This window comes from Truncatella angustata (genome assembly GCF_020726525.1).
Source record: "Truncatella angustata strain MPI-SDFR-AT-0073 chromosome Unknown BKA67scaffold_2, whole genome shotgun sequence".
NCBI lineage: Eukaryota > Fungi > Ascomycota > Sordariomycetes > Amphisphaeriales > Sporocadaceae > Truncatella > Truncatella angustata.
In genome coordinates, this window is record NW_025763382.1 from 4,176,736 (window position 1) to 4,199,836 (window position 23,101).

Sequence of the window (23,101 nt, forward strand, 5' to 3'; positions counted from 1 at the left end):
AGGCTGTACGAGCTAAATCATGATGGCGATATCGCCAGCATAGTTTCATTTGTCTTCAGGGAGCCTCATGTTTGTGTAAGAATCGAACTCTCATAGTCCTAAAAATTGTGAGGCTTCTGATGTTTTCGATGAGCTCGAGCAATTTCTTGCTCTTCTTATGTCTCCCGAATGTCCCTCCTAATATCGGCAACGACGTGTCTGTGGAAACCCAGCTTTGGTCTGCAAATACGCTGGATGAAGTTGAGCACGATAGGTTATAGAACCTATAGTCCAGGCCCCTGTACTAGTTGGCACCATATGTCATCATGCTAATATCGACCAGATGACAACACATTGATCTTGAATATTGTGCCGGTCCGTACCTGGCTTTATCCTGGCTGTGACCTATTATTCACAGACGAACGACTATTATGTCACTGCAAGAGGATCTTATGAGAGTCCTAACCAACAACACTGTCACGAGAACGGTATCAAGTCCGTCAATACAAACCGAGTGCGGACACAGCCAAGCATGTACCAGCAGCAAATTTGAGATAAAATGCACTCTGGATGAACACTGTCAGGATAGTGCGCCCGAATGCAAGGTTTTGATCGTTCGTTAATCCGAGTGATATTACATCTCTCAGCATCACAAGACACCAGATGAGGTTAGGGCACGAGGCTCTGCCACAATTTTGGGATCTCTGGGAGTGAATAAAGGGAGCGATATATTTGGGCCGGGGCTTCCATGGCGCCGGTTGGCGCCTGCTGCTCAGTCACTTCGTAGTATGAATTTTGTAATCCTCCTACAGGTTTTCAGAGAAACGCCCAGCTGCATATACAAATTGGCCGTACTGTCACCTCGCTCAGGAACAAAACAAGGTTACAAACACATTTATATGTCCGTTCCGGGTTGTCTCCTGATGCAATCGCAATCGCTTCAAGCGAATGGTGCCTTGTGTGCGAGCCACATGCATTCATTTACCTGGTCATTGAGTTTTGGGCAACCGAGAGCTGACAATTTTGCATACAGCCGTAGAGTGACTGAGTGGCTTATAAGTTGGATTCGGGCCAGGCCATGTATCTTCCCATGCGAGAAGGCGAACTATCCATTCAGGCAGCCCACCCCAAACTATGTCAAAATGCGAGAGGGGTTGCTTTGGAAGCAGGCGTCTCTACGCTTAGCTAGACATCCGTTATGGCAGACGAAAGCACACATGTCCCAGCCGACACGTGCTCCGAGAGATATGAGGTCTAGGCGAGTATGGAAACGTCGGCCTGTTACGAAACGCTACTAGAGGTCATGCCGTGGTATTTCGTTGATTCGGCCATGAAAGAAAATCGTTGGGCACAACTGAAGCAAGCTGACACGACAGATTAGAACGCCTTCATTGGTGTCAAGTTCATACTTGTAGCGCTCCACTACCTTAACGAGCGGCGATGAAATCTCGTGTTGCGGCTCATCAGCTTTCACTATTATTTTGATGCTTTGAAGCTGGCTTGCTAGACGGCAAGGAGTGATTCCAAGGTCTTGAGACATACACGTGATAGGTTGACGAAAGCGTAAAATGTTTCAATCGTAAACCCTAGTTTTAGGGGTTCTTCTTGGCTTACATACGGATAGGAGACGTTGTGGTGGCGCGTAGCTGTGGAGAGTCCCAGACATGACGGGCAGATTGTGAGTCAAGATTAATTTTATGTTTGATCCGACCAGACCATAACAATGTTCTCATTAGAAGGCTGCAACGACATATGTGAGTAGAAGATGGAATGTCTGTAGACTCTTCCGTTTTAGTAGTGGAAATAAAATAAAACCGGTCAGATTCTCAACGTTCTAGCCCGTTCCCAGAAATGGTATCGAGGTCGGCCTCTTATCCATTGCAACTAGTAGACGTTACAACAAGATCTACCTATATAGGTCCAGAAACATAGGTCTTGTAACATGTGCGGACCTAGGTTTGTGCCTGAGAATACAACGACCTAATCAGAATTCCTTAGAACTCCCTTATACCTGACAAACATGAGCAGTTTGTAAACACTCCCCCCAATGCACAGGTCAGTCTTGTTGAATAAATACCATTATACCCTGCTGTAATTCATCTGATGAATACTGGGGGAATCTCTAGGAACGCCATCGCGAGCGGCAACAACCAAAAATAAACAGGCAACCGGCTGGGACCCCATTCCTATATCGAACGCCGGTCCATGTGCAATTCTCCATCCTCAACCCCTCCAACAACCGAATATTACCTGATCATCTTCATGGCCAGGTCAATCTGTGTTTCCTTTGCACACCCACAATACGCACTGCATCAACGCGTCAAGTCCTTTCCCCGCGTTGGCGTAACTGGGCGCTTGAACGACGCCAGACGATCAGGGACGCTCAACTAACGTTGGTTTGACCGCCACCTGCGATGACAACGTCGTTGTCGTGGTCCAATGGCACATCCTCATCGAGTAAGCCGGCAGCTTCGTCGTCGTCGTCGTCCTCTTCCTCATCATCGAGATCCTCGAGGTCCTCACCATTCTCGCCCTTGAACCCGCTTTCAACCTCCATTTTCCTGAGGCGTCTCAGCATATCGGTTCTTTTGGAATTTTGCCATCTGATCAAGGCTGCCGGGGCGTGCACTCGGAATCCGTAGACTCGTGGGATGTAACGCTCAGCGCTCTTGGGCGGGACCAGGGCGGGATAAACCTGGAACATGATGTTGTGGAAGGAGGTACCGAAGTAGGCGCCGTCGATAGCGGCGTGGCGTGACGACTTGGGGTTGTATACGTCTTCGCAACGGGCACAGTAAAGCTTGACAGGCTTTTGGTTGGGTACATCGGTCTGGCCCATGGGCAGCAGGGGGTGGGAGTGGCAGAATACACGGGGACACTTTCCAAAGTCGGCCTTCTTGTACTTGTCGAGCTGTGTGAGGGGAGGTTAGAGAAGAGGATCTTGGGGCTGTGGAGAAGAGAGCATTACCATCTTTGCCAGACCCCTAGTCGTGACTACGTATCGGGCATGAATCAAGCCGTAGAGGTGTCGTGCGGATTTCTCGATTGTTTCCCTCATATCGTCATCGCAGTCGAGATCGAAGACGTCGGTGATGAGATCCAGCGCATATTGGTAGTACTGGACTTCGGTATTGAGGCCTGTCAGGTTGAAGCGATCGGTGAGGTAGTCCTCGTCGATCTCGCAAAAGTATTCGTTGCCCCGCGAAGAGATGAACTGGGAGCGTCTCTGTCAGTAAGCGGTCGCTGTCAAGAACACAGCCCACGGGACGAACGGGAGGGATTCACATACCCAGTCCCGCCAGTAGCTGGTGTAATCGCTATCTGACTCGGAAGCGAAGTCGTCCATCATGGCTGGGATACGGTGTTACAGGCCGATGCGCGGCAACGGGAAGGTCGGACACTGGGCGAAGGGGGGCGAGATGAGGAGGTGAGGGTTCTGATCCAAGGATATCAGGCGCCCGTCATCACGCGCGTCGGATGCAGAGATATCTGGACGATATTCCTGGCGCCGGTATTGCCCAGACAATTGGTCCGTGGTCTACTGTTGCGGTGCTGTGCCGTGCTGTACTGTAATGCTTTCCAAGCAGTTGATATTGGGTTTATGGTGGGGGGTTTATTATCGATGGACGGAGGGACGCGGGCTGGCAGGTTGCGATCAATTCCTCAACTTAGTGGTGGGGTGCCTGCCTTGGTCACTGCAATCAGTGCGAAATATGCACAGGATTACCTTTGGCTAAGTATGTACTCGGTCTGAGGTTAGCTAAGTTGTTAGCGGCTGCCCGCGCAAAGTGGTTTTTTTTGGGTGCCGCTCTATCGAACAAGCAGGAATCCTGAGTCAATTTATGGTCCGTGCATAACTTCCTCTGCCCATACAGATGGATCTATGTAGGCATTCTTATGATTACTTGATGGCAGCACGTACAGTCTGTAGTAAATATCTAAGGTGATCCATCACCCGTATTACTCTTATCAACCGGGTGCTCACACCTTCGTTCACTTACAACAGGTCAGATCTGCATGGCATCGACCTCTCTTGACCCTTGTTTTATGCAGGGCTAGCTGTCCCAAAGCTGCTTCCATCACTTGCGGACTGAGTATCTGATCCCGTCTCCGAGTCCCGTCGAGAGCCTCCGTTAAACCGTCGAGAAGGCACCTCTAGTCTGGCCATAAGCCCTGGCAGCTCGTCTTTATCCTGCTCCACCCTGAGATTGACCAGCTGCATAGCTTCACGCAACGTCTCGCCGCTCTCATCCATGGCCGCCAGGAACCGTGCCAATTCCTTGCAGAGCTCCCAGTCCTCCTCGCGGATAGCTCGCGAAAAGAGACGTACAGATTGCTCCGACGCCTGCCCCAGCTCCTCAAATGTATGCAATATCAGCAAATAACCGCCCGCAGTCTTGAGCGAGCCCCGCTGAAGCGATTCTTCGAAGAGCTCTCCAGGTGGAGGAAGATACGCAAAGAGTGTTCGCCAAGATCTGACTTCTGTCTTTCGCGTGCATTGCACCACGATGTCCAGGTATTGCTTGAACGACGACAACAGCGACAACACTCGAGGCAGAATCGCTGCTTCCGGTGCTGGTGCCGAATCAACTTCCTCATCGAGGACGTGGTGCAGGAGGATTTCTAACCCATGTGCAAAGTATTCTAGGTCTTGGTAATTTTGCGCCAGCTTGAGCGCACCCAGAGAGTTGTTAGTAGTCAGGTGAAACCGGAGCACTTCCGGAAGAAACAGGTGTGTCTGAAATTGGTTAGCACCCCTGCAACAATTACCATCAGACTGGTTGGGACGGGACTGGACTTACCCTGATCGAAAAGCGGAAGAAGGAGAAGGTGATGTCTCTCCGCTGCACCAAGTCTGGCTCCACACCAAGCACGATCGCCTTACCTAAAAGTAGCGACAAGGGGTAGAAATCAAGCGGCATGTTCATTGTTGGCGGCAGTTCATTCGTTGAGTTCGTTGCTGCTTGAAGAACCTCTTGAACATCCGGCCACCCCTTGAGGTCGTTCCCTTCAAACACCCACAAGGAGCTCCTCAGACATGATTCTTCGGTTTCCGCTGAGAAATGACTGTTTGAATCGTGAAGCTTGTACACGGCAGACTGATCTCGCATGCTAATATAGAACTCGACATTCTGAGATATAACGCGCATGTCGTACTTTAGATGACCCTCGCCGTTAAGCGATGGTTGTAGTAATACGAGCTTGCCATCAACCAGAAACAAGACTGATGCGACAGCAACATCTTGGGATGGATCTCCATCGAGTAATTGGCTCTCTGGCAGTATCCAACTCAGACCCCTGACTCTGGCAGGCGACCTGACTATACCGTGGAATGCGATCTGGCCGACTTGAACAGGACGAATCGTGTTACCGACCGGGACAAAGACAAAGTGGTACAGCAGGTTTTCATATGTATAGACTAGTAGGGAGTCGTCCCCAGAAGGAGTAATTAGTACGATTGGGGCCGGTAACTGTTGGGTGAACATGGCTGTGCCACTATCAAGAGCCGCTTCTCTCGAATAGAGTCGTAATTCGTACGACCGATTGGCTTCTACTGCTGCGACAAGGATATGCTGATACCAGCACATGCCACCTCTAACGACGAACTCGTTTTCTGCAGCATCGTTTGCAAATGTTTTCCATCGGCCACTGTTGATGCTGTAGTGTGCAAGACCTCGTCTACCAGCAACGGCCACATATCTTCCATCCGATGATATTATGGTGGATCTAATAGGCCATTGATTTAGGAGATAGTTCGAGGGTATCCTCGCCGTATGCCACAAGAACGGTTCCGCGGAGATACTGGTCAAATCCGGGAGATCATATCCCCTGTAGACCATGACACTAGAAGACGTCTGCAGAACAGTTCGAAACAGATTTGGAGGACTGTAGCATCCTGTCACCGCACTGCGAGCCATTTCAAGAAGCCATACGGCTTCACCCTGGCGGCCTACCATAAGGATCTCGCAAGCGCCTCCTATCCAGGAGGCATCCGCAACACCAGATATCCAATCTTCTTTGTTGATTTCCGTGATCGACGGATTGGCCCCAAAACTTGTACTTAGCGATTTGCCAAATACACTCCAAGTTGCCCAACCGTTTTCATAACCGGCAAAGAGGCAGTAACCATCGGGCGAATAGGTGATTGTAGTAAGTGCCCCGGAAGACTGCCTGGAGACGGAGGTTTTGTGTACGTGAGAAGATGGAATGTTGCCAGAATAATCTCGCACGGAATAAACGCGCACACTGCCGTCAGCACATCCTACAGCAATTAATGAGAACCTGGCGTTTACGATCGCTCTGATAGCACGGGAATTTTCATCTTCAGGGGTATGAAAGCAGTGGCCTTTGAAAAGCCGTTTAGGGCCAAGCTCGTCATCTTGTGAAGGCCCTTGTGAAGCTGAAGTGCGCTGTATAGCGTAAGCTTTGCCATCACTTGTGATCCAAGTAGACAGGTTCATGGGTCGATCATGTGTCATCTCTTTGATGGATATCTTCTTTTCCAGCCAGCCCATACGACTGACCAGCTCGGTGCTTGTCTGACTGCCAGTGCTGTCCGGGGTCCACCGGATGCATTGGACCGCAGCTGGTTTCTTTGTGGCTACCACCAGTTCGTCTTCGAGCGCGAGCACATGTTCGATGCCGGCGTCCACCTTGATGACCCTCCGGAATCGAACACTGATGTCTCGGACACCGGAGCCTTCTCCCGGGCCAAGGAAGATCTGGTCTGGGGAGGAATTCCCGGGCCCTCCGAAGTGACTCTGTCGGCGTCTTTGGATGTTTGTGTGGTCTGAGAAGTGGGGTTTATACACTCGCGAATCGGCATCTGTGGCAAGAGAATATGTAATAAGGTAACCTGAGCTTGTCTGGACGACGAAGATGGCAGAGTCGGGACGCAGGAGGAGGGCTACGTTGGTGCCGTAGGACCGTATGGAAGCTTTGGAGCGCACCACTACAACAAGTACAACGGTGGGCTGGACGCGGAATATGTCAGATACGAACAGAACTATAAGCCTCGGACCCAATATTACGTACTTTGGTTTGCCAAACTGTCATGGTCGTTGATGTGATGGTGGCGAACAGATGACCGGTTCTGGAAACCTTCAGAGCAATGATGGGCTCCCCAGTTGGCATATATGCTTCTCTGGAGCTCTCAAGCTGCTCTTGGGAGCTTTGTGCGCTTGCATGGAGCGGGAACTCATGTTCAACCGAGTTGATACCAGGAGTTCGTGGAGAGAAGAGCCCTGGGGTCAACGGAGTGGGAGGAGCAGGCGGTGTTTCACCGGGACTGGTTTCTGTCGGTTTCAAGGCCGCCGACTCAAGCGTCAGGATAGAGCCGTTGTCGTCGGCAAGCGCAGAATCAGTGCCATCGTGAGATAGCACAGCTTTTGGCCTGGACGGAGCTTGGCTGGTGGTTGCGTATATCCGGGGAGTCGCAACGGGCCAATACATGGCTGCTTTGAGCCAAATGAGGCCTCATTCGCGTCACCGCATGCCAGCGATGTATCAACACTTCTTGGAGTTTTCGCCGCTGCTGCCAATGCTGCCAATTGCCCTGTCGGTGACAGCGAGTTTGGATATCAGATGCTGTGTTACAACGGGGGGTTGATGTACCGCGACGCCAGCCGCCGCAGCGACTGTAATGTAATGCCCATGCAGTAACTACCTAACCTAAACCCCTGCAATTGTGACCGCTGCGATCCACAAATGCTCCAAGCTTGTGCAAGCTCCCAGCAGCGCCTTTGTGCAGCACGTGAATTCCATCCAAGTTCATGCGTCTTTTGAAGCCAAATGATTTGTACAACACCGGTAAGCCTCTGGTCCAAGAATAAAATATGGACATATCAAAATGTAGAATGAATAGAGACACTGCCTTAACACCAATACAATGACATTCCGCTGAACTAATACCCTGCGCGTTGTATTACTTGATTGGGCTAGCGTCCTTCTAGTTACAATAAATTTGGAGCATACGGAATGCATAATAACTGGCCTCCATGCTTGTTTCCAGCTAGCTGTTCGAGCATAAAGAGCTCTGCAACACCTCTTCCCAAGATCTGATGCAGGGTCGACAACAAATCTAGCATAATATGTTGGTTTGATTTCTATTATTTACTTGTTTGCCTTCTTGCAGCCTGCCCCAACACCCTCCTGCTACAAGATTGCAACCCGTTCGCAATAACTCATGCGAATTGCCGCGTGATCACCATGTCGCGATCCTCTAGAGTGGCCTATGTCCATCCAGACAAGTTCAAGGCTGTTTTCCCAACACTAAAGCCGACTGTTTATAACGACCCAAACACGGCAAGAACACCGGGCAAGTGAGTCAACATGACCGCTCACCTACTGCACCCCCTTGTCCGGTTTTATTGATCTGCAATAGTCTTCGAACAATTGCTTGGAACCCTGTAGGTACATGGGTTGCGACAGGATGTACAGACAAGACCCTACGTGTCTGTAAGTTTATTGTGTCACACCTAAGAATGGGTTAGATTGCTAGTTCTAATGGGAGATACAGGGAATGTGGACAAGCCTAATGTCCGTCAGTCTACCGAGTTGAAAGGCCATACGGCTTCCATAGAGAAAGTAGCTTTCAATCCTGTCAAGGAGCTGGAACTCTGCTCCGTTAGCAGTGACGGCACTGTCAAGTTCTGGGATGTCCGAACAAGAAACATCATCAATGAAGTCAAAGGCCTAGGCGAGGCGTTTACCCTTGCTTGGGCCCCAGACGGAGAGAGTTTGGTAGTTGGCAATAAGGTATGAAAACATCATATCTAGCTGTGCCGGTATTGACGAGATTTGAAGGCAGATACGCTCTTCGTGTTATCACCAACCCAGAGTACCCCCTTGTCAACACATCAGCAAAGCGTACAGACCAACAATCTTACATTTTGTTGGAGCGGTAAAAGAATATATGCCACCACCTCGGAAGGCTACACGAGAATCCTCACATATCCAAGCCTAGAGCCTGCCTTCCTCTACAGCTACAAGGACCCCAAGGATGCGGAGATGAAGCTGCATGGTCACACGTCAGCTTGCACCACTGTTGAATTGCACCCAATGAGTAGGTTTCTTGCAACGGGTGGAACGGATTCACTGATATCCCTTTGGGACACCGAGGAATGGAACTGCCAGCGAACCATCACAAAAATGGTGGGACCCATTAAAAGCATCAGTGAGTCCCATCTATACGCGGCACCTTCATGACTAATCTCTGGCGCAGGTTTCTCTTTCGATGGTCATTGCATCGTGGGTGGTAGCGACGAAGGTCAGTATCTCCTCTTGTCTTCCGTGTCATCGGTACTAATTTTCATCAGGCAATGCAATGGAGTTCCACAGTTGCGAGACCGGAGAGCATTTGTTCACATACAAGACTGCCTCGCCCTGTCCGTTGGTGGCGTGGGCACCGAATAGGTATGCACTTGCATACTGTGAGCTTGGCACACTTCGAATTATCAGCGCTGGAGCAAAGTAGGGCTCTTGACTGCAGTTGTTTGAGTTCGAAAATGGTGTAAGGTTCTTCAAGAAAAGACAGGCTTTTTGATGACGGTGAGCTCACCTATCCAATATGCCATACCACGATGCCTAATTGAAGTCTCAGTCATCGTCAGTCATCGAGTAGGATGTTCAGAGCGATGAGCCCCAGCTCCAATAATTTTACTTCGTCGAGGGCATTTAGCAAGTGTGCGTAGCATTACAGACGTCGCGGATGTTGCAAGGCTCAGCAGCTTTAACCACATTCAATTAAAGGGCTGACGAACTTGCCTCGAAATTTTTCTCTCTAAATTTTCCTAAATTTTCCTAAATTTTCCATAATACCCATATCAGGTGAATGCTTTCCAAGGACATGTACATGAACGTTGGCTTGATCGTGCGCTTCTCACTACGCCTATCTTTGTGTACTATCATCTTAACGGCCATGCCCATCATCCAACCGGCTGTTTATTACCGGGACTCGGAACCACTACGAGAGGCGTCCGTGGAAAATATGTAAGTTTGAGTTCGCTGAAGTAATGACCATTATATTACAATAGAAGAACGAAATTGATGGAATAGAAAAATAGGAAGTGTCCTACTTTTGCTCTTTATTCTAGAGTTGTATAGAAACTTCTCTGTGACCTTTCTAAAAAGAACTATGTGAATGGAATGTTGAAGTAGTCGATTCAACTGTTGTAACTATGTAAATCGGACACGTTTAGTACCCGGCACCCCGAAATGCGAACGAATTGCGGGCGTCGAGGCCGGGCCGCACCCACGTGGGTTTTCTCAGAGAATTGGCCCACTAAGCAGAAACTACGGACCCTGCCTACAGTGGGAATTGAGCCGGATTTTACGTCATGGCAGCTGTAAGTGAGCCTTCCATTGCGAAATAAATAAACGGAAAACTCGCTTCCTTAATTTGATATATGCTATTCACAATCAATCTATAGTCTTTGCTTTATTGTTTCTTTGTACACGCGTATAGATTAGACCAGAACATCGTCATCCGTCAATATGGCGGTTCCTCATCCCCTGCAACGCTTGCGGGCACCGTCTCGTTCTGTATCGCTCATTCTTCACGCGGCAGGCATTACCTCCTTTCTGCTCTCCTTCCGCTTTCTCTATACATGGGAGACGCCACTTTCCAACTCGTATGGAGGCAACTACCAATTTCTCACGATCATTGGCCTGGCTGCCTCTCTTCTCACTTTCGTGGTGGCCCTGCTCTCAGACCTGACTTTGTCTCCTCGGCTCTTCCGGCTCAAGAACTATCTAGCTGTCATTGCGGCACCGCTGGAGGTTCTGATCACCGCCCTGTATTGGGGTCTATGCGCAATCGACAAGTCGCTTGTCTTCCCACCAGAATTCCAGCTGGATGTCCTGCCGGACGTCGGGTTCCACGCGGCGCCTGGAGTGCTGTTGGCGCTGGACCTGCTACTCTTCAGTCCGCCGTGGACGATCCAGCGAAACAACGCTTTGGTTTTGAGCCTGGGCGTCGCATTTGCGTATTGGTTCTGGGTCGAATACTGTTTCGGCAGGAACGGCTGGTACCCCTATCCGATCTTCGATATCCTCAGCGTCTGGCAGAGGGCGGCGTTGTTCTCATTCTCGGCGCTGTTGATGACCGGGAGCACCATGGTCCTGAAGTGGGGCTATGGCAAGGTAAATGGTATCGAGAGTTTCAAGAAGGAGGCTGTTTCGAAGCCTGCTGGCGGGAGGATCAAGTCTGCGTAAGTAATGCGCAGCGTCAAAGAGTACAGCATAGCGTTGCTGGGCATGAGTGTGAGAGTATTGGAAGAAGGGAGAGTGTGCATAGATAGATATCATGTATTTTTAACTGTATTTTTTTTACTTGTATTTTTTCTTTCTTTTACTAATAGGCAATGCTTAACATGGCAGCCCAGGGTCAACGAGTACTGTTGCAAGGAGTGAGATGGATAGGCCAGTCCCATCTATCGAGGGGAAGATGCTAGCACTCAGAAAGCTGGGAAAACATGGGGAAATCAATGTCGTATATGCAAATACAGTAGAGGCTCAGAATCGATAAACTTGCTTGGTGGCGGGAGCACTGGGCAACAGAATATACAACCGATGCAACTTGGAATCGGAGTCACCGTTTTAACCCTTTGAATGCCGGTAACGGATGCGTTTCCGCATGCAACAAGAAGGTCTGCTGTACACAGTACAGTTTCCTGGCACTTCTGCCCACTAACAATCGATACATTAACAAGTTAGTGGCGGCGAACCCCGCCAGAGCAAATCATAAGCACAAGTGACTCCCCCCACCAAGAGCTAACTTGACCTATGTGTGTGTGTGTGTGTGTGTGTGTGTGTCTCTATGTGTGACGCAAGGAATTAAGTAAACGTACTTTTAGGACCAGAAAATTTCAGGTGCTTATTCTGTAGCAAGCATTGCTGCAAACACTATTTTTAAGATTCACTTAGGAAACTGTCAATCGGTATACAAAGGTCTCGTGCTCTGCTCAAGCAATCATCTTCCCCTGTTGAGATTTCCAGCGAGCATACTCAATCGCCCGTCATGGTGAGTACCACCCACTTACACCCTCCCACACTGAATTGACCTGGGGGACTTTCCCACTCTGACTCACATGTGATTATAGAGCTTCTTCATTCAAAACAAGAACGTGGGCAACAAGGCCGACAGTGAGGACTGGAGAAGTATGTAATCTCATGTACCTGTCATTCTAAGAAATTACGTCCTGCGACGACCGCTCACCATTCTTCCCTCCAGTTCGCGGCTACAACCCTCTTACCGCACCCGATCTGCTCCAACATGAAGTCCCCCAGACCGCCAACAGCAAGAGGACCGTCATCGAGTCCCGCGAGGAGGTAGCTGCCGTCGTGCAAGGCAAGGACCCCAACAACCGACTCCTTGTCATCATCGGGCCCTGCTCCATCCACGACCCCGCCGCCGCCCTCGAGTACTGCGATCTCCTGCTCAAGGAGAAGGAGAAGTACAAGGATGAGCTGCTCATTGTGATGCGCTCCTACCTCGAGAAGCCCCGGACGACTGTCGGTTGGAAGGGTCTCATCAACGACCCGGATATCGACAACACCTTCAAGATCAACAAGGGATTGCGGCTGTCCAGGCAACTCTTTGTCGACTTGACCGACAAGGGCATGCCGATCGCCTCCGAGATGCTCGATACCATTTCTCCCCAGTACTTGGCCGACTTGTTGTCGGCTGGTGCTGTTGGAGCAAGAACAACGGAGAGTCAGCTGCACAGAGAGCTTGCCAGTGGCCTGTCTTTCCCGGTGGGCTTCAAGAACGGCACAGACGGCACGCTGGGGGTTGCAATCGACGCCATCGGTGCCGTGCGACACCCGCATCACTTTTTGTCCGTGACCAAGCCTGGTGTGGTCGCCGTTGTCGGCACTCTGGGCAACGAGGACTGCTTTGTGATTCTGCGTGGTGGTACAAAGGGAACCAACTACGACGCGACGTCCATTGGTGAGGCCAAGGCAGCTTTGGCAAAGTCTGGCACGCGGGAGAGGCTCATGGTGGACTGCTCGCACGGCAACTCCAGCAAGAACCACAAGAACCAGCCCAAGGTAGCTGCTGAGTTGGCAGACCAGATTAGCAAGGGCGAGCAGGCCATCATGGGTGTGATGATCGAGAGCAATATCAACGAGGGTAAGTGCATGAATAGCCGCAATTCTCGTATCGATGGGGAGAAAGCTGACACAAATCACAGGCAATCAGAAGGTACCCCTAGAGGGAAAGTCTGGTCTCAAGCATGGTGTCAGTATCACAGATGCCTGCATCTCGTGGGAAGATACCGAGTCCGTGCTGAAGACCCTGGCAGATGCTGTGAAGCAGAGAAAACAGCTTGCCAATGGCCAACAGTAGACATCTCTCGGTTGATCCGAATTTATCGTTATGTTTTGTTCTATTTAGCAAAAGTTGCGTGGTTCTCGATACGGCATAGTCTCTTTACGAAGTTCGGATAGCAAGATGGAGTATGTGAAAATGGTAAAGAAAAGTTACAGGTAGAGCCTGGCAGCAATTAATGAATACAATCCTCTCGCTTTGCTCCGTGCCGTTACTAAATTCATATGTCTATACAGGCTCAAAATGTGCTGAAGACATAAAGTAATCAAATCTCGATGCTTGTTGTTTCAGTACCAATTTCATGCGATTTGGCGCGTGGGAAATTTGCCACGAGGTATATCACATCACTGCCCCCTCGAATCGTGCGCTTCGTCAAAAAGATGTGGAGCGGTGTTGTTTTTCCAGCTCCATTACATAATAGGACCAAGACGACATAGATATCCTCGTTACTCTTCTGTCGAGCCTGCGACAGAAGCTGGCCCATCACGAGACTCTGATGCCCAAATAGAAAGGCGTTCGGGGGCAGGGGTTCAACGCTGATGCGATAACGACGGGGAGGCAACTCTCCTTTCGCGCTCTTGGTGGGCTGGAGGACAAGCATTTTCCGCCAGCTCGCTTCTGGCCGACACCAGGAACTGTCTGGGTCACACTGGCCAGCCTCTTCCTCGGTCTCCTCCCCGGAAGGACAGCTATTTGTTTCGAGGTGTGTCACGCACTGGCACTGCAAAATATGGAGCTCCCTGGGAGCATTGGGAACCCAACAAAAGCGACGGCTCCTCATGAGCAAGGCGCTAGGGTTGAAGCTCTCGGGCAGGAGGTCGGCGACCAAATGGTTGATCTCAACAGTGTCCCAATGAATGGGTTGACGCGGACGAAAGAAGAGATATGTCTGTAGGCGTGGAGATGCGGATATAACATCGTGGAACCAATGGTTGACTCGTTGGACCGAAGTCAGGAGGGCGCGTTGGCTTATGGGCAGAAGAACGAGCTCTAACAGCTCCGGCGTGCGGAGGACTGCCCGGACCGGCAGAGATGCGGAAGCCAAGCTGTCAACCTGCGAGGCGGGCCGCGTTGAGTCGACTGTTGCAGCCATATATGTGGTATTGCCAGTATGTTGACGTGGTGTCTCGACTGTCCCCCTCCTCACCATCGAAATACAAAAGGACGGAGGCTATACTTAGAGCTCGGGGTATACTGTGGTTTTCGTCAAGCTGAAATCATACAAAAAGCCATCTTGGGGGTTACTTGCGGTAGCGGGGACGCAAGGAACCAACTGTCAAAGAATTGGACCGTCGAAGGGGGCTGGGCCCACGGGTAGCAAACATGTGTCGAAGTAACTTGTTCTCATATCATGCCTTGGTGCCACGGGTTCTACGCCGCACAAGGGAGGGAAGGGAGGGAAGACGGGGAGCTCCGGATTGTTGTGATGGTACAGAAGCAGCACTACGTTGACGCGAGGGAGAATAAAACAAGGAAGCAACACGACCAAAAGTACGCTTTAATGATGACGGATAGGTTTTCTTCTTACTTTCCGAGACGCCTCTTCATACATACTGCCTGTGACAACGATCCGAAGTAGGCATTGGGTTAATTGGACTTGGCAACGCGTATATACAAGACCAGCGATATCGCAGCCTGCGTTCAGGCCATTGAGAGGCCAAAGTGGCAGCACCTGACTTCTGGTTGATATGTACGGACTACATGTGAAGAAACAAAGGAAGACATTCGAACTGAAGTGGACTAGATGTTTGTCAGATGAACGCCTCTCCTCAACTTGGTCTCTTGAACCATGGGAGGTGCCGTCCATTCTAACCTGCTTTAGTAGTGTCAGCTGTTTTGGAAGCCGAGCTGAGCGTCTACGTGGAAAAGAAATCACGTGCCCCGACGAGAAAAAAGCTCCATATTTCCAGCTTGGGAGGTGGCCAATCAAGGCCAGGCTAACTCGATTATCCCCAGCCGGGCCATTCCATTTGAGCTTTTTCGCTCATCTTCAAGCCTACGATTCCCGACATCAAGACTACGAGTCTGCCGACCCATTGACCCGTCAACACAGCTCGCCGCCCTTCGTCACATTGGAGAGCTGCTTGCCCATCATGTTGGCTAGATCCTGCATGCGCTCGACGCGCATCCTCAACGGAGCCCGAAATGGCGCCTCCAGCTTCGCCAAGGTACGACGACGCATCATTCGATCGCCCTCTGGTCTTTGAGTTCGGCTGCCCTGTCCCTCCTCCATGAGAATCCATCGGGACATCAGGGTCACCGCCAGACTTCTCAATGCCATCATCACCACTCAAAACCACAGTTGAAGCTAACCCGAGCCCCTTTCTAGCGTTCCGCTTCCACATCGAGCTCCAGCGCCTCCGCCGAGACCCCGACACGTTTGAACTTGGCCGCCGCCGCCTCGACAGCCGTCGCCATCGGCTCCGTCGCTTGGTACTACCACCTCTACGGACCTGAGGCGCATGCCATGACACCTGCCGAGGAAGGTCTGCACCCCACACAGTACCCTTGGGTTCACGAGCAATGGACCAAGACCTTTGACCACCAAGCGTAAGTCAGACCGCAAAATCCCCTCGCCACCTGTGGCTAACCACTTCCTCCCCACCAGCCTCCGCCGTGGTTTCCAGGTCTACCGCGAGGTCTGCGCTGCTTGCCACTCTCTCGCCCGTGTCCCCTACCGAACTCTGGTTGGCACCATCTTGACCGTCGATGAGGCCAAGGCTCTGGCCGAGGAGAACGAGTACGACACCGAGCCCAACGATGAGGGTGAGATCGAGAAGCGACCCGGAAAGCTCTCCGACTACCTGCCCTCTCCCTACAAGAACGACGAGGCTGCCCGGTCTGCCAACAACGGTGCTCTGCCCCCGGATTTGAGCTTGATCGTCAAGGGCCGCCACGGTGGCTGCAACTACATCTTCTCCTTGTTGACCGGCTACCCCGATGAGCCCCCCGCTGGCGCTCAGGTCCAGTCTGGCCTCAACTTCAACCCTTACTTCCCCGGCACTGGAATTGCCATGGCTCGCGTTCTGTACGATGATCTCGTTGAGTACGAGGACGAGACTCCTGCCTCCACCTCCCAAATGGCCAAGGACGTCACCGAGTTCCTCAACTGGGCTGCCGAACCCGAGATGGATGACCGCAAGAAGATGGGTTTGAAGGTTTTGACCGTCTCTGCCGTCCTTACCGCTCTCAGCATCTGGGTCAAGAGATACAAGTGGGCCCCGTTGAAGACGAGAAAGACCGTTTATGACCCTCCCAAGGCTCAACGAGACGTGCGCCTCTAGACGAAACAAACTCCTGTATGTAATACTAGGCTCCCAGAGGTTCCTTTGTTTTGTAGCAAAAGACAAGCGCGGGGGCAACCGGGGATAGTGACTTTAGAGTGTAAATCAAGTTCTTCATTTGTTACCCATTACCACTGAATTACGGTCTCCATCGGAATGAAGAATTTATACTACAGAAGAGGGGCGCAATTAGATTACCTCGCAGTTCTTTGCTGCAACCAGGTTTGATGGTAGCCACAGATATTTAGATGCTTGGTGTACGCCGAACCATGATTTTTGACTTGTGATTCATGCATGCTGATTGAACGCTCTCAGCTCTCAGCTCTCCGCTTACGGTCAGGGACTCTCAAAGGATCTTGTATCACTTTAGCAGCCCAACGGCCTCGTTGGTGATAATGTCACAAAACATCATCGCTCATCGAGAGGTGGACGAGTCCTCTAGTTGGCAGTTGTACGAGAGTGACCGTCCATGTTTGTCTTGATTCTACGCTCTTTAGGTCTTTTCTATATTTTTCACAAACAAAACATTCTGCATGCTCTGAAAAGAAAATATCCAAGAGAGTCTGCAATTTTCGAAGGTAATTTTCAGCCACACGGGCTGTTCAAAATTGTAGTGTTCCATGTCTCCCAAGGTCAGTCAGTGCAAGCCTCGGCGGTAAGTCAACTTTAGTGAGATCATCCATCCACTTACACCCATCTCACTACTACCCGAAATTTTTTAGCCGGCCGAGCTACCCTGCATCTTCTTGCCCCCGATTGTTCTTTCAGGCAGCATATATCCATTGTTAGCAGTGCAACACAATTATCAGCCCTTCTTTTTATTTTTAGCTTGCATTGCTCTTGTTTTCTGGAAGGGCGCAATTGAGTGTATCAAGGTACCATTTCGTCATGTCGCCTTGAACCACTTTATTGTGTAGCATGCCTTTTGCTGCACTCCTCACGATTGTTTCTTACGAACAGAACGGCAACTCTGGAAAAAGTCGTCCATTAACTCAGTGGCACTAGATGGGTCTCATTGATCTGCGAAGAGTCGCATACCCTCCTCCGGACCCTGGCAAAAACTTCCGGAAAATTAGCAATTGGCTTGAGGCCATCCAGTCATCAGCCATGGAGGACGCTACCGAGTTGCAGCTGGCAGACGACTACATGTTCGGCTGGGAGATGAGCGATGAGAGCGAGCGTGAGCATCTGGGTCTCATGGCCGCCAACGGGCAGTGCGATCCTGCGCACCTCGGAGAGGTCAGGCAACTGAGTCTGATGCGGGGCGTCGAGCTATGGGATATGATGATCTCGTGTGCGAGATCGCTAAGAGCCCAGCAAGTCGACCCGGGCTCCTTGGACGGTCAGGATATTCTCACATATCTTGCGAGGTTGATGGCACCCCTCCCCGAAGAGGTCGAGCCTTGTGCAACCAGTTCGCAAGTACGCATACAATCACGTGTAAAGCAACTACAGATATCAAACAACCCAAAGGAAGGCAAGAGAAAGCGAAAGAGACAGAACGAGTCTCACTTCTTTGAGAGTGATGTTCCTGGAGCGACTGGATCGCCTATAAATCAGAAAGTGACTCCTCACAAAAAGGCGAAGAAAGCGGCCAAGCGAGCAGAGAAGAAGAAGAATCGGCGCTCAAGGAGGACGTTGGAACGGCTGGAGGGAGAGCCCCTACCAGTAGAGCCCACTCCAGCTATTCCTGTTCTCCAAGAAGCAGCGATGTGGTATCAAAGTAATGATAAAGTCGCGACTCTCCATGCAGACAAAGAGCAGCCTATCGAAACTTCGCACTTGGAAAATGACACAGCTAATAGCGAGGGTTTAAAAGTCGGCCACTCGTAGATGGTCAGGGGTCTACGAGTGCTGAGAACAACCTGAGCACACAATCACGCGACCTATGCGTGGAAAAGATTGTGCCAGAAGTGCCTTCGATCATCAATTCACTCGGTGCTGAAATGCTGGATAAAGCCCCCACCGCTCAGGGTACGACGTTTGAGGCCGGCATTCCACTTATCAAACCTCCTCAGGGCATGAGGTACGGGCTGCGATCTGCATCACGAACGCCAGTCAAAGTATCGGCACCTCCAAGCCGTAGTTTGGACGAGAGTACCCCAGCCTTGCAAACGTCCAAGGGCACTCGCGTGACTACATCCAACTACTTTACCGCCCCGAAACCCAGCCCCCTGAAGCCGAAAAGTCCGCGGCCACCTCGTAACACGGTATCCGCCCTGCAGTTTCCAACCCTTACGGCAACGCGGTTTGGACTTACGCAAGAGAAGTTGGCCGATGACCCTTTGAGGCTTATGATAGCCATAAGCTTTCTTGTACGCACTCCCGGAAGGATATCCGTCCCGGTATTCCAGGGCTTAGTAGATAAATATCCAACCCCTCAAGCACTCGCCGAGGCTGATCCCGAGAACATCATCGCAATGATCAAGCACCTTGGCCTGTCAATTGTCCGGACTGCACAGATACAAAAGTACGCCCGTATCTGGATCGAGAGCCCGCCGAGCAAGGACATACGGTATGGGGTCAAGAACTATCCCAATCGAGGCGACGGGTCCGACGTTCGGGCTGGCGAGAGGCTTCCACCAGAAGAGGAAGATCCGAGAGCGTCGGCGTGGGAAATAGGTCACATGACACAAGGGCCATACGCGATAGACAGCTGGCGCATTTTCTGTCGCGACGTCTTGCTCGGCCGGGCACAAGACTGGAGGGGGAAAGGGAGAGAGGCAGGTTTCCAACCAGAGTGGATGAGAGTTCTGCCCTTGGATAAGGAACTGAGGGCCTATCTGCGTTGGATGTGGATGGGAGAGGGCTGGGACTGGGATCCGAAGACCGGAGAGCGCGAGCCTTTGAGCGACGAACTGCGCACGGCGGTCAACGAGGGCCGTGTGCAGTGGGATAACACAGGTGCGCTGCAAATCGTTGGGGCTACCGCAGTTGCGCATGCCCAGTTCGAGGGCGCTCATGCTAGTTGAGAGCCTCCAGATATGCCGTATGGAGCATGGCCTTGGAGTCGGGACGCATTCTGGGCCATTTGCTCGCGTGGTAATCAGCCTTGATGTTGCCTATCGCTTATAGCCCTTGGAAGAGCGGCATCCGGCCGTAGTGACTTGATTATCGTTATACACCTAGAAGGATAATATTAGCACGATGTGTTAATATGATATAGCCTGAGTAGATCAATTCATAGAATTACATAAATTTGCAAAAACACCTCGGGAGCGACTTCGATGTTTCGTAGTAGAGTAGTACTGTAACGGTGGTACAGTATATCATGAGACCGGGGGTCACATGCCGTTCGCGTCTTGAGAGTTTCTCATCAAGTGGAACGTTCTCCCTTTCACTATAGGACTTTCGCGTTTGTAGTGTAACATCACTCCCAGCACAGGGTGCTATCATCACAGCGAGGGACATGGCCTGGGGTGCTTAATGTGTATACATGTTTCAGGTCGAGGGGCTTGTCTATTTACGTGGAAGTATACCGAGATAGCTTGGGAAGAGCATCGTGGGTTGTAGGTGGATTCTAGGCTCAAGAGGAACGATTTCCATACATCACAGGAGCTGCGTTGATCTGGCGTCGTGATCATGGAGAGCTATTCCTGTAAAAGCTGAAGCGGGCAGACAGGCGCGGCTGGCAGTACGTGTACATATTTCTAATACATCAGAAAAAAGAAGAGTAAATCATGATACGTCTACTTGGATACAGCGGCAAAACAGCGCGGTCGTGCTACGGTATGTGCAATGATATGGAGAGTTTGTCGTAATCGAGGCTAAGTAGATGAACTGCCTTGTTGTAACCCCCGGCCCCCCGGGGGGGGGGGGGGGGGGGGGGGGGATCCGCCCACATGAATACTAACCTTTGTACTGCGATATTTGTTCAATATCTCCTTATATATGAACTTGAATGGCAGCATCCGACTTGAAAGAGCTGATGAGCAGTGTCACATCCAGAACAAGTCTCAATATGTATGTGCTAAGCTCGAAACTTCAACTCTCTTCATGACGGCCGCATTTGTGTTTGTCATCGGAATTTTCTCTACCTAATCATCTGCTAGTCCAAGCCGCAACGAGAACACCTGATGCACCGTTCAATGATACTCAAAGCTTCTTCACAGAAATATGTTACTTGGAAGGATGGAAGTAAATGTATTGGTCAGACAGCAATGTCTCTGATATCTCTAATATCTAAAACAACAGAGTAGCTGATATATATAGCGCCATCGCCAAGTCCAAACCCTATAGATGAAGAAAAAGAATATTGGGTATATAAGGAAAAGTGTATGTTGGGTGACTGTGTTGTCATGGTAATGAAGAATTGCCCAGCAACTCAGTTTATGTCCAAGTAAAGCTCAAATATGGCTGTCCTTGGTGATGCCACCAGGGCTTTGCTCACAAGACCGCCAAGAAATTCCGAACCAGAATCATCCGATTCGACATCCTCCGCGTCATGCAGAAACGACATGCCCACAAGAGACGGTAGCGTATGCGGGCAGCGGCCCTGTCCTGCGGACGCGCGGTGTGTATGAAACGAGCACTGTCGGTATCCGAATTGCCGCTCCTCATTCCGCAAATTATTACTAGGCAGGCGCAACTGCGGGTTCTTGAATTGAAGCTTCGTCCGGCTTATGGAAGATTTGTCCAGGTGCGCGACGTAGTCGTCCCAGAAATCCGGGACCAGCCCAAACAGCATCTCCATCTTGGGATCCATGGTCCCGTCGAGCGAGCTGCCCTGGGACCACGCCGTCATGGCCACGATCCATTTTCGTAGGCGGTAGCTGTCTTCTGCATCGCACTCGGTATATACTTCTTTCACAACGCCAGGCGTGATGTCCCAGTCGCAGCGGAGATATAAGTCTTGTATACCATCCATGGCAGCATCCTGTAGGGTGTCGAGACCGATCCTTGCTGCGAAGAGGTGCACGTGGACCAGGTCCCAATGCAGTTCCTCGCGACAGTCTAGGGCACACGCTTCATCGATGAAGGGCTTGAAGCTGATATTGTCTCCACTGTTATGACTTCTAGTGCTGTAGTGTAGGTCGACCCAATAAGCGAATAGCTCAAACATGTCAGGGCACAAGTCTTCGAGCCATAACGTATTGAGCTGCGCATCGGGCTTCAGATATGTAAGCCCAGAAGCATCGAGGCGAGTCGCAAAATATGGCGCAGTTGAGGATAGGGTTTCCTTAGAGAAGGTGAACTCGCGGCTTTCCGGCCCGACGAATACACTGACTGTGTCCGACTTGGGGATGCTATCATGAGAGCTTGTGTTAGCATGATCCTCTGGTCGAGTTTGCCTCCTAGATAGCTATGGACTTACGGCTTCAGAGCCAGAGAGGAGGATCTCTTGCAGGTGAACTTTGCTTTCAACATTGTAAGGACTGATCTAACGGGTGACTATTGTACGAAGTATAGAATGGTTCGAAAAGCACACGACATGAGGCGAACCACGAACGATGCTCAAACGATTATATGACAGCGATGGGCTGGTCTTGTAGGGAAAATGCCCGAACCGGGATGATGGACATAGGTACCGATATTACAGCAATAACCTTAACAGACACAAGCTCTCGTCCAGCACCACTGCTTCAGCTACCCTGCTGGCGTGTCAACTATAGTGGAACCTCCGGGCATTGCACCGTCGCTGTTGTCTTGGCAGGAGTTCGCAGCATCGAGCCCGTTTCTACGCACATGGCTAGCCATCGGAGGTGGAGACGACCCGTCAGAAAGCTTGTCGCAGTCGGGGCATCGAAACACTAATTGACAGGGGACCCGTGAACTAAAAGCATCGTGTGGAAGAAGCCGACAGCCGACAAGCTTACTGGGGAAAACAGCACGGGCCCAGACGTTTCGAGGCTGAGTTCAATACCACAATAAGAGGTGGTGAAACTCGGACGATATGCGGGTGCTAGGATCCTGGGGTTCGGATGAAAAAAGAGCTGGTTGAAATTGATGGGTAGGGGGCACTTGTTTGGTGATTGGTTGAGCGTCTTGGGAATACTACTTGGACTCCGAATGCAATAATTTCGTGGCTGATTACTCCAAACTGGCGGAGAGATAGTACGGATCCGTATGTAGCACTGAACCATCGTGCGCGTCCTTGCACTGCAGCTGTCAAATTAGAACAGCGTGCACATGACTTGTGTAGTATAGGCAAGGTCGGGGCTTAACTCTGGCTATCTTAAATTTCAGTGTGGGCTTCGCCCTCACCAGATCGGACGAACACGAAGAAGTCGAGCTTCAGGTGGGATGCGACGCATTGAACATGGGAAAACTCAGATCGTTGTTTATCATCTCAACTTTTGCAGGTTTGGGAGGGAGGGGGATCTTGTGCTCTCTTCCCACGCGTTGTTTCACGTCGATCCTGGCAGATCATGGGCATAAGAAGCTGAAAAAGGTACCCATGAGGCCTGGGGATTCAAGATGTTTCGCCATCACAAAACGTCAAACTCAAGACCATGGGTGCATTTTCAGTTGCTGGAGCTGAAGGCAGGCAAAAGCCGTTGCATCG

At 50.9% G+C, this 23,101-nt stretch overlaps 9 protein-coding genes across 9 annotated transcripts; 5 read left to right on the plus strand and 4 right to left on the minus strand.

The window, feature by feature from the left end:
• Nucleotides 1-2,362: 2,362 nt before the first annotated feature.
• On the minus strand, nt 2,363-3,325 carry BKA67DRAFT_532678 (casein kinase II, regulatory subunit; the record flags this gene model as incomplete). The annotated part of the gene is made up of 3 exons (XM_046099566.1): nt 2,363-2,890; nt 2,948-3,193; nt 3,269-3,325. 3 exons carry the CDS (start codon nt 3,323-3,325, stop codon nt 2,363-2,365), a joined length of 831 nt encoding a protein of 276 aa, XP_045961704.1.
• Nucleotides 3,326-4,024: 699 nt separating this feature from the next.
• BKA67DRAFT_532679 (RIC1-domain-containing protein) lies at nt 4,025-7,431 on the minus strand (the record flags this gene model as incomplete). Its single annotated transcript, XM_046099567.1, has 3 exons — nt 4,025-4,717; nt 4,782-6,953; nt 7,015-7,431. The coding sequence occupies 3 exons, from the start codon at nt 7,429-7,431 to the stop codon at nt 4,025-4,027; spliced, it is 3,282 nt and encodes a 1,093-aa protein (XP_045961705.1).
• Nucleotides 7,432-8,187: 756 nt separating this feature from the next.
• BKA67DRAFT_655742 (WD domain-containing protein) lies at nt 8,188-9,454 on the plus strand (the record flags this gene model as incomplete). Its single annotated transcript, XM_046106814.1, has 6 exons — nt 8,188-8,300; nt 8,363-8,436; nt 8,498-8,736; nt 8,785-9,154; nt 9,203-9,247; nt 9,297-9,454. 6 exons carry the CDS (start codon nt 8,188-8,190, stop codon nt 9,452-9,454), a joined length of 999 nt encoding a protein of 332 aa, XP_045961706.1.
• Nucleotides 9,455-10,302: 848 nt separating this feature from the next.
• BKA67DRAFT_555371 (FAR-17a/AIG1-like protein) lies at nt 10,303-11,568 on the plus strand. Its single transcript, XM_046102075.1, has one exon. It carries the CDS (start codon nt 10,474-10,476, stop codon nt 11,191-11,193), a length of 720 nt encoding a protein of 239 aa, XP_045961707.1. The 5' UTR covers nt 10,303-10,473; the 3' UTR covers nt 11,194-11,568.
• A 223-nt stretch (nt 11,569-11,791) lies between these two features.
• Nucleotides 11,792-13,511, plus strand: BKA67DRAFT_555373 (phospho-2-dehydro-3-deoxyheptonate aldolase). The gene is made up of 4 exons (XM_046102076.1): nt 11,792-12,001; nt 12,081-12,138; nt 12,212-13,114; nt 13,176-13,511. Exons 1-4 carry the CDS (start codon nt 11,999-12,001, stop codon nt 13,328-13,330), a joined length of 1,119 nt encoding a protein of 372 aa, XP_045961708.1. The 5' UTR covers nt 11,792-11,998; the 3' UTR covers nt 13,331-13,511.
• Nucleotides 13,512-13,577: 66 nt separating this feature from the next.
• BKA67DRAFT_655744 (uncharacterized protein) lies at nt 13,578-14,405 on the minus strand (the record flags this gene model as incomplete). The annotated part of the gene is made up of 1 exon (XM_046106815.1): nt 13,578-14,405. One exon carries the CDS (start codon nt 14,403-14,405, stop codon nt 13,578-13,580), a length of 828 nt encoding a protein of 275 aa, XP_045961709.1.
• Nucleotides 14,406-15,138: 733 nt separating this feature from the next.
• Nucleotides 15,139-16,930, plus strand: BKA67DRAFT_555380 (putative cytochrome c protein). Its single transcript, XM_046102077.1, has 3 exons — nt 15,139-15,480; nt 15,642-15,862; nt 15,921-16,930. Exons 1-3 carry the CDS (start codon nt 15,406-15,408, stop codon nt 16,594-16,596), a joined length of 972 nt encoding a protein of 323 aa, XP_045961710.1. The 5' UTR covers nt 15,139-15,405; the 3' UTR covers nt 16,597-16,930.
• Nucleotides 16,931-18,329: 1,399 nt separating this feature from the next.
• BKA67DRAFT_189597 (DNA glycosylase) lies at nt 18,330-19,790 on the plus strand. The gene has a single exon (XM_046095343.1). The coding sequence runs from the start codon at nt 18,543-18,545 to the stop codon at nt 19,566-19,568; it is 1,026 nt and encodes a 341-aa protein (XP_045961711.1). The 5' UTR covers nt 18,330-18,542; the 3' UTR covers nt 19,569-19,790.
• Nucleotides 19,791-20,920: 1,130 nt separating this feature from the next.
• On the minus strand, nt 20,921-21,963 carry BKA67DRAFT_655747 (uncharacterized protein; the record flags this gene model as incomplete). Its single annotated transcript, XM_046106816.1, has 2 exons — nt 20,921-21,842; nt 21,911-21,963. 2 exons carry the CDS (start codon nt 21,961-21,963, stop codon nt 20,921-20,923), a joined length of 975 nt encoding a protein of 324 aa, XP_045961712.1.
• Between the last annotated feature and the right edge of the window lie 1,138 nt (nt 21,964-23,101).

Excerpts from the sequence above, each read along its gene's own strand:
- BKA67DRAFT_189597 (XM_046095343.1), top strand. The coding sequence starts at position 18,543 with ATGCTGGATAAAGCCCCCACCGCTCAGGGTACGACGTTTGAGGCCGGC.
- BKA67DRAFT_555371 (XM_046102075.1), top strand. The coding sequence starts at position 10,474 with ATGGCGGTTCCTCATCCCCTGCAACGCTTGCGGGCACCGTCTCGTTCT.
- BKA67DRAFT_555380 (XM_046102077.1), top strand. The coding sequence starts at position 15,406 with ATGTTGGCTAGATCCTGCATGCGCTCGACGCGCATCCTCAACGGAGCC. Across the intron at positions 15,481-15,641 it reads GCGCCTCCAGCTTCGCCAAG|CGTTCCGCTTCCACATCGAG; the intron begins GTACGACGACGC and ends GCCCCTTTCTAG. Across the intron at positions 15,863-15,920 it reads AAGACCTTTGACCACCAAGC|CCTCCGCCGTGGTTTCCAGG; the intron begins GTAAGTCAGACC and ends CCTCCCCACCAG.
- BKA67DRAFT_555373 (XM_046102076.1), top strand. Across the intron at positions 12,139-12,211 it reads CGACAGTGAGGACTGGAGAA|TTCGCGGCTACAACCCTCTT; the intron begins GTATGTAATCTC and ends TCTTCCCTCCAG. Across the intron at positions 13,115-13,175 it reads CGAGAGCAATATCAACGAGG|GCAATCAGAAGGTACCCCTA; the intron begins GTAAGTGCATGA and ends CACAAATCACAG.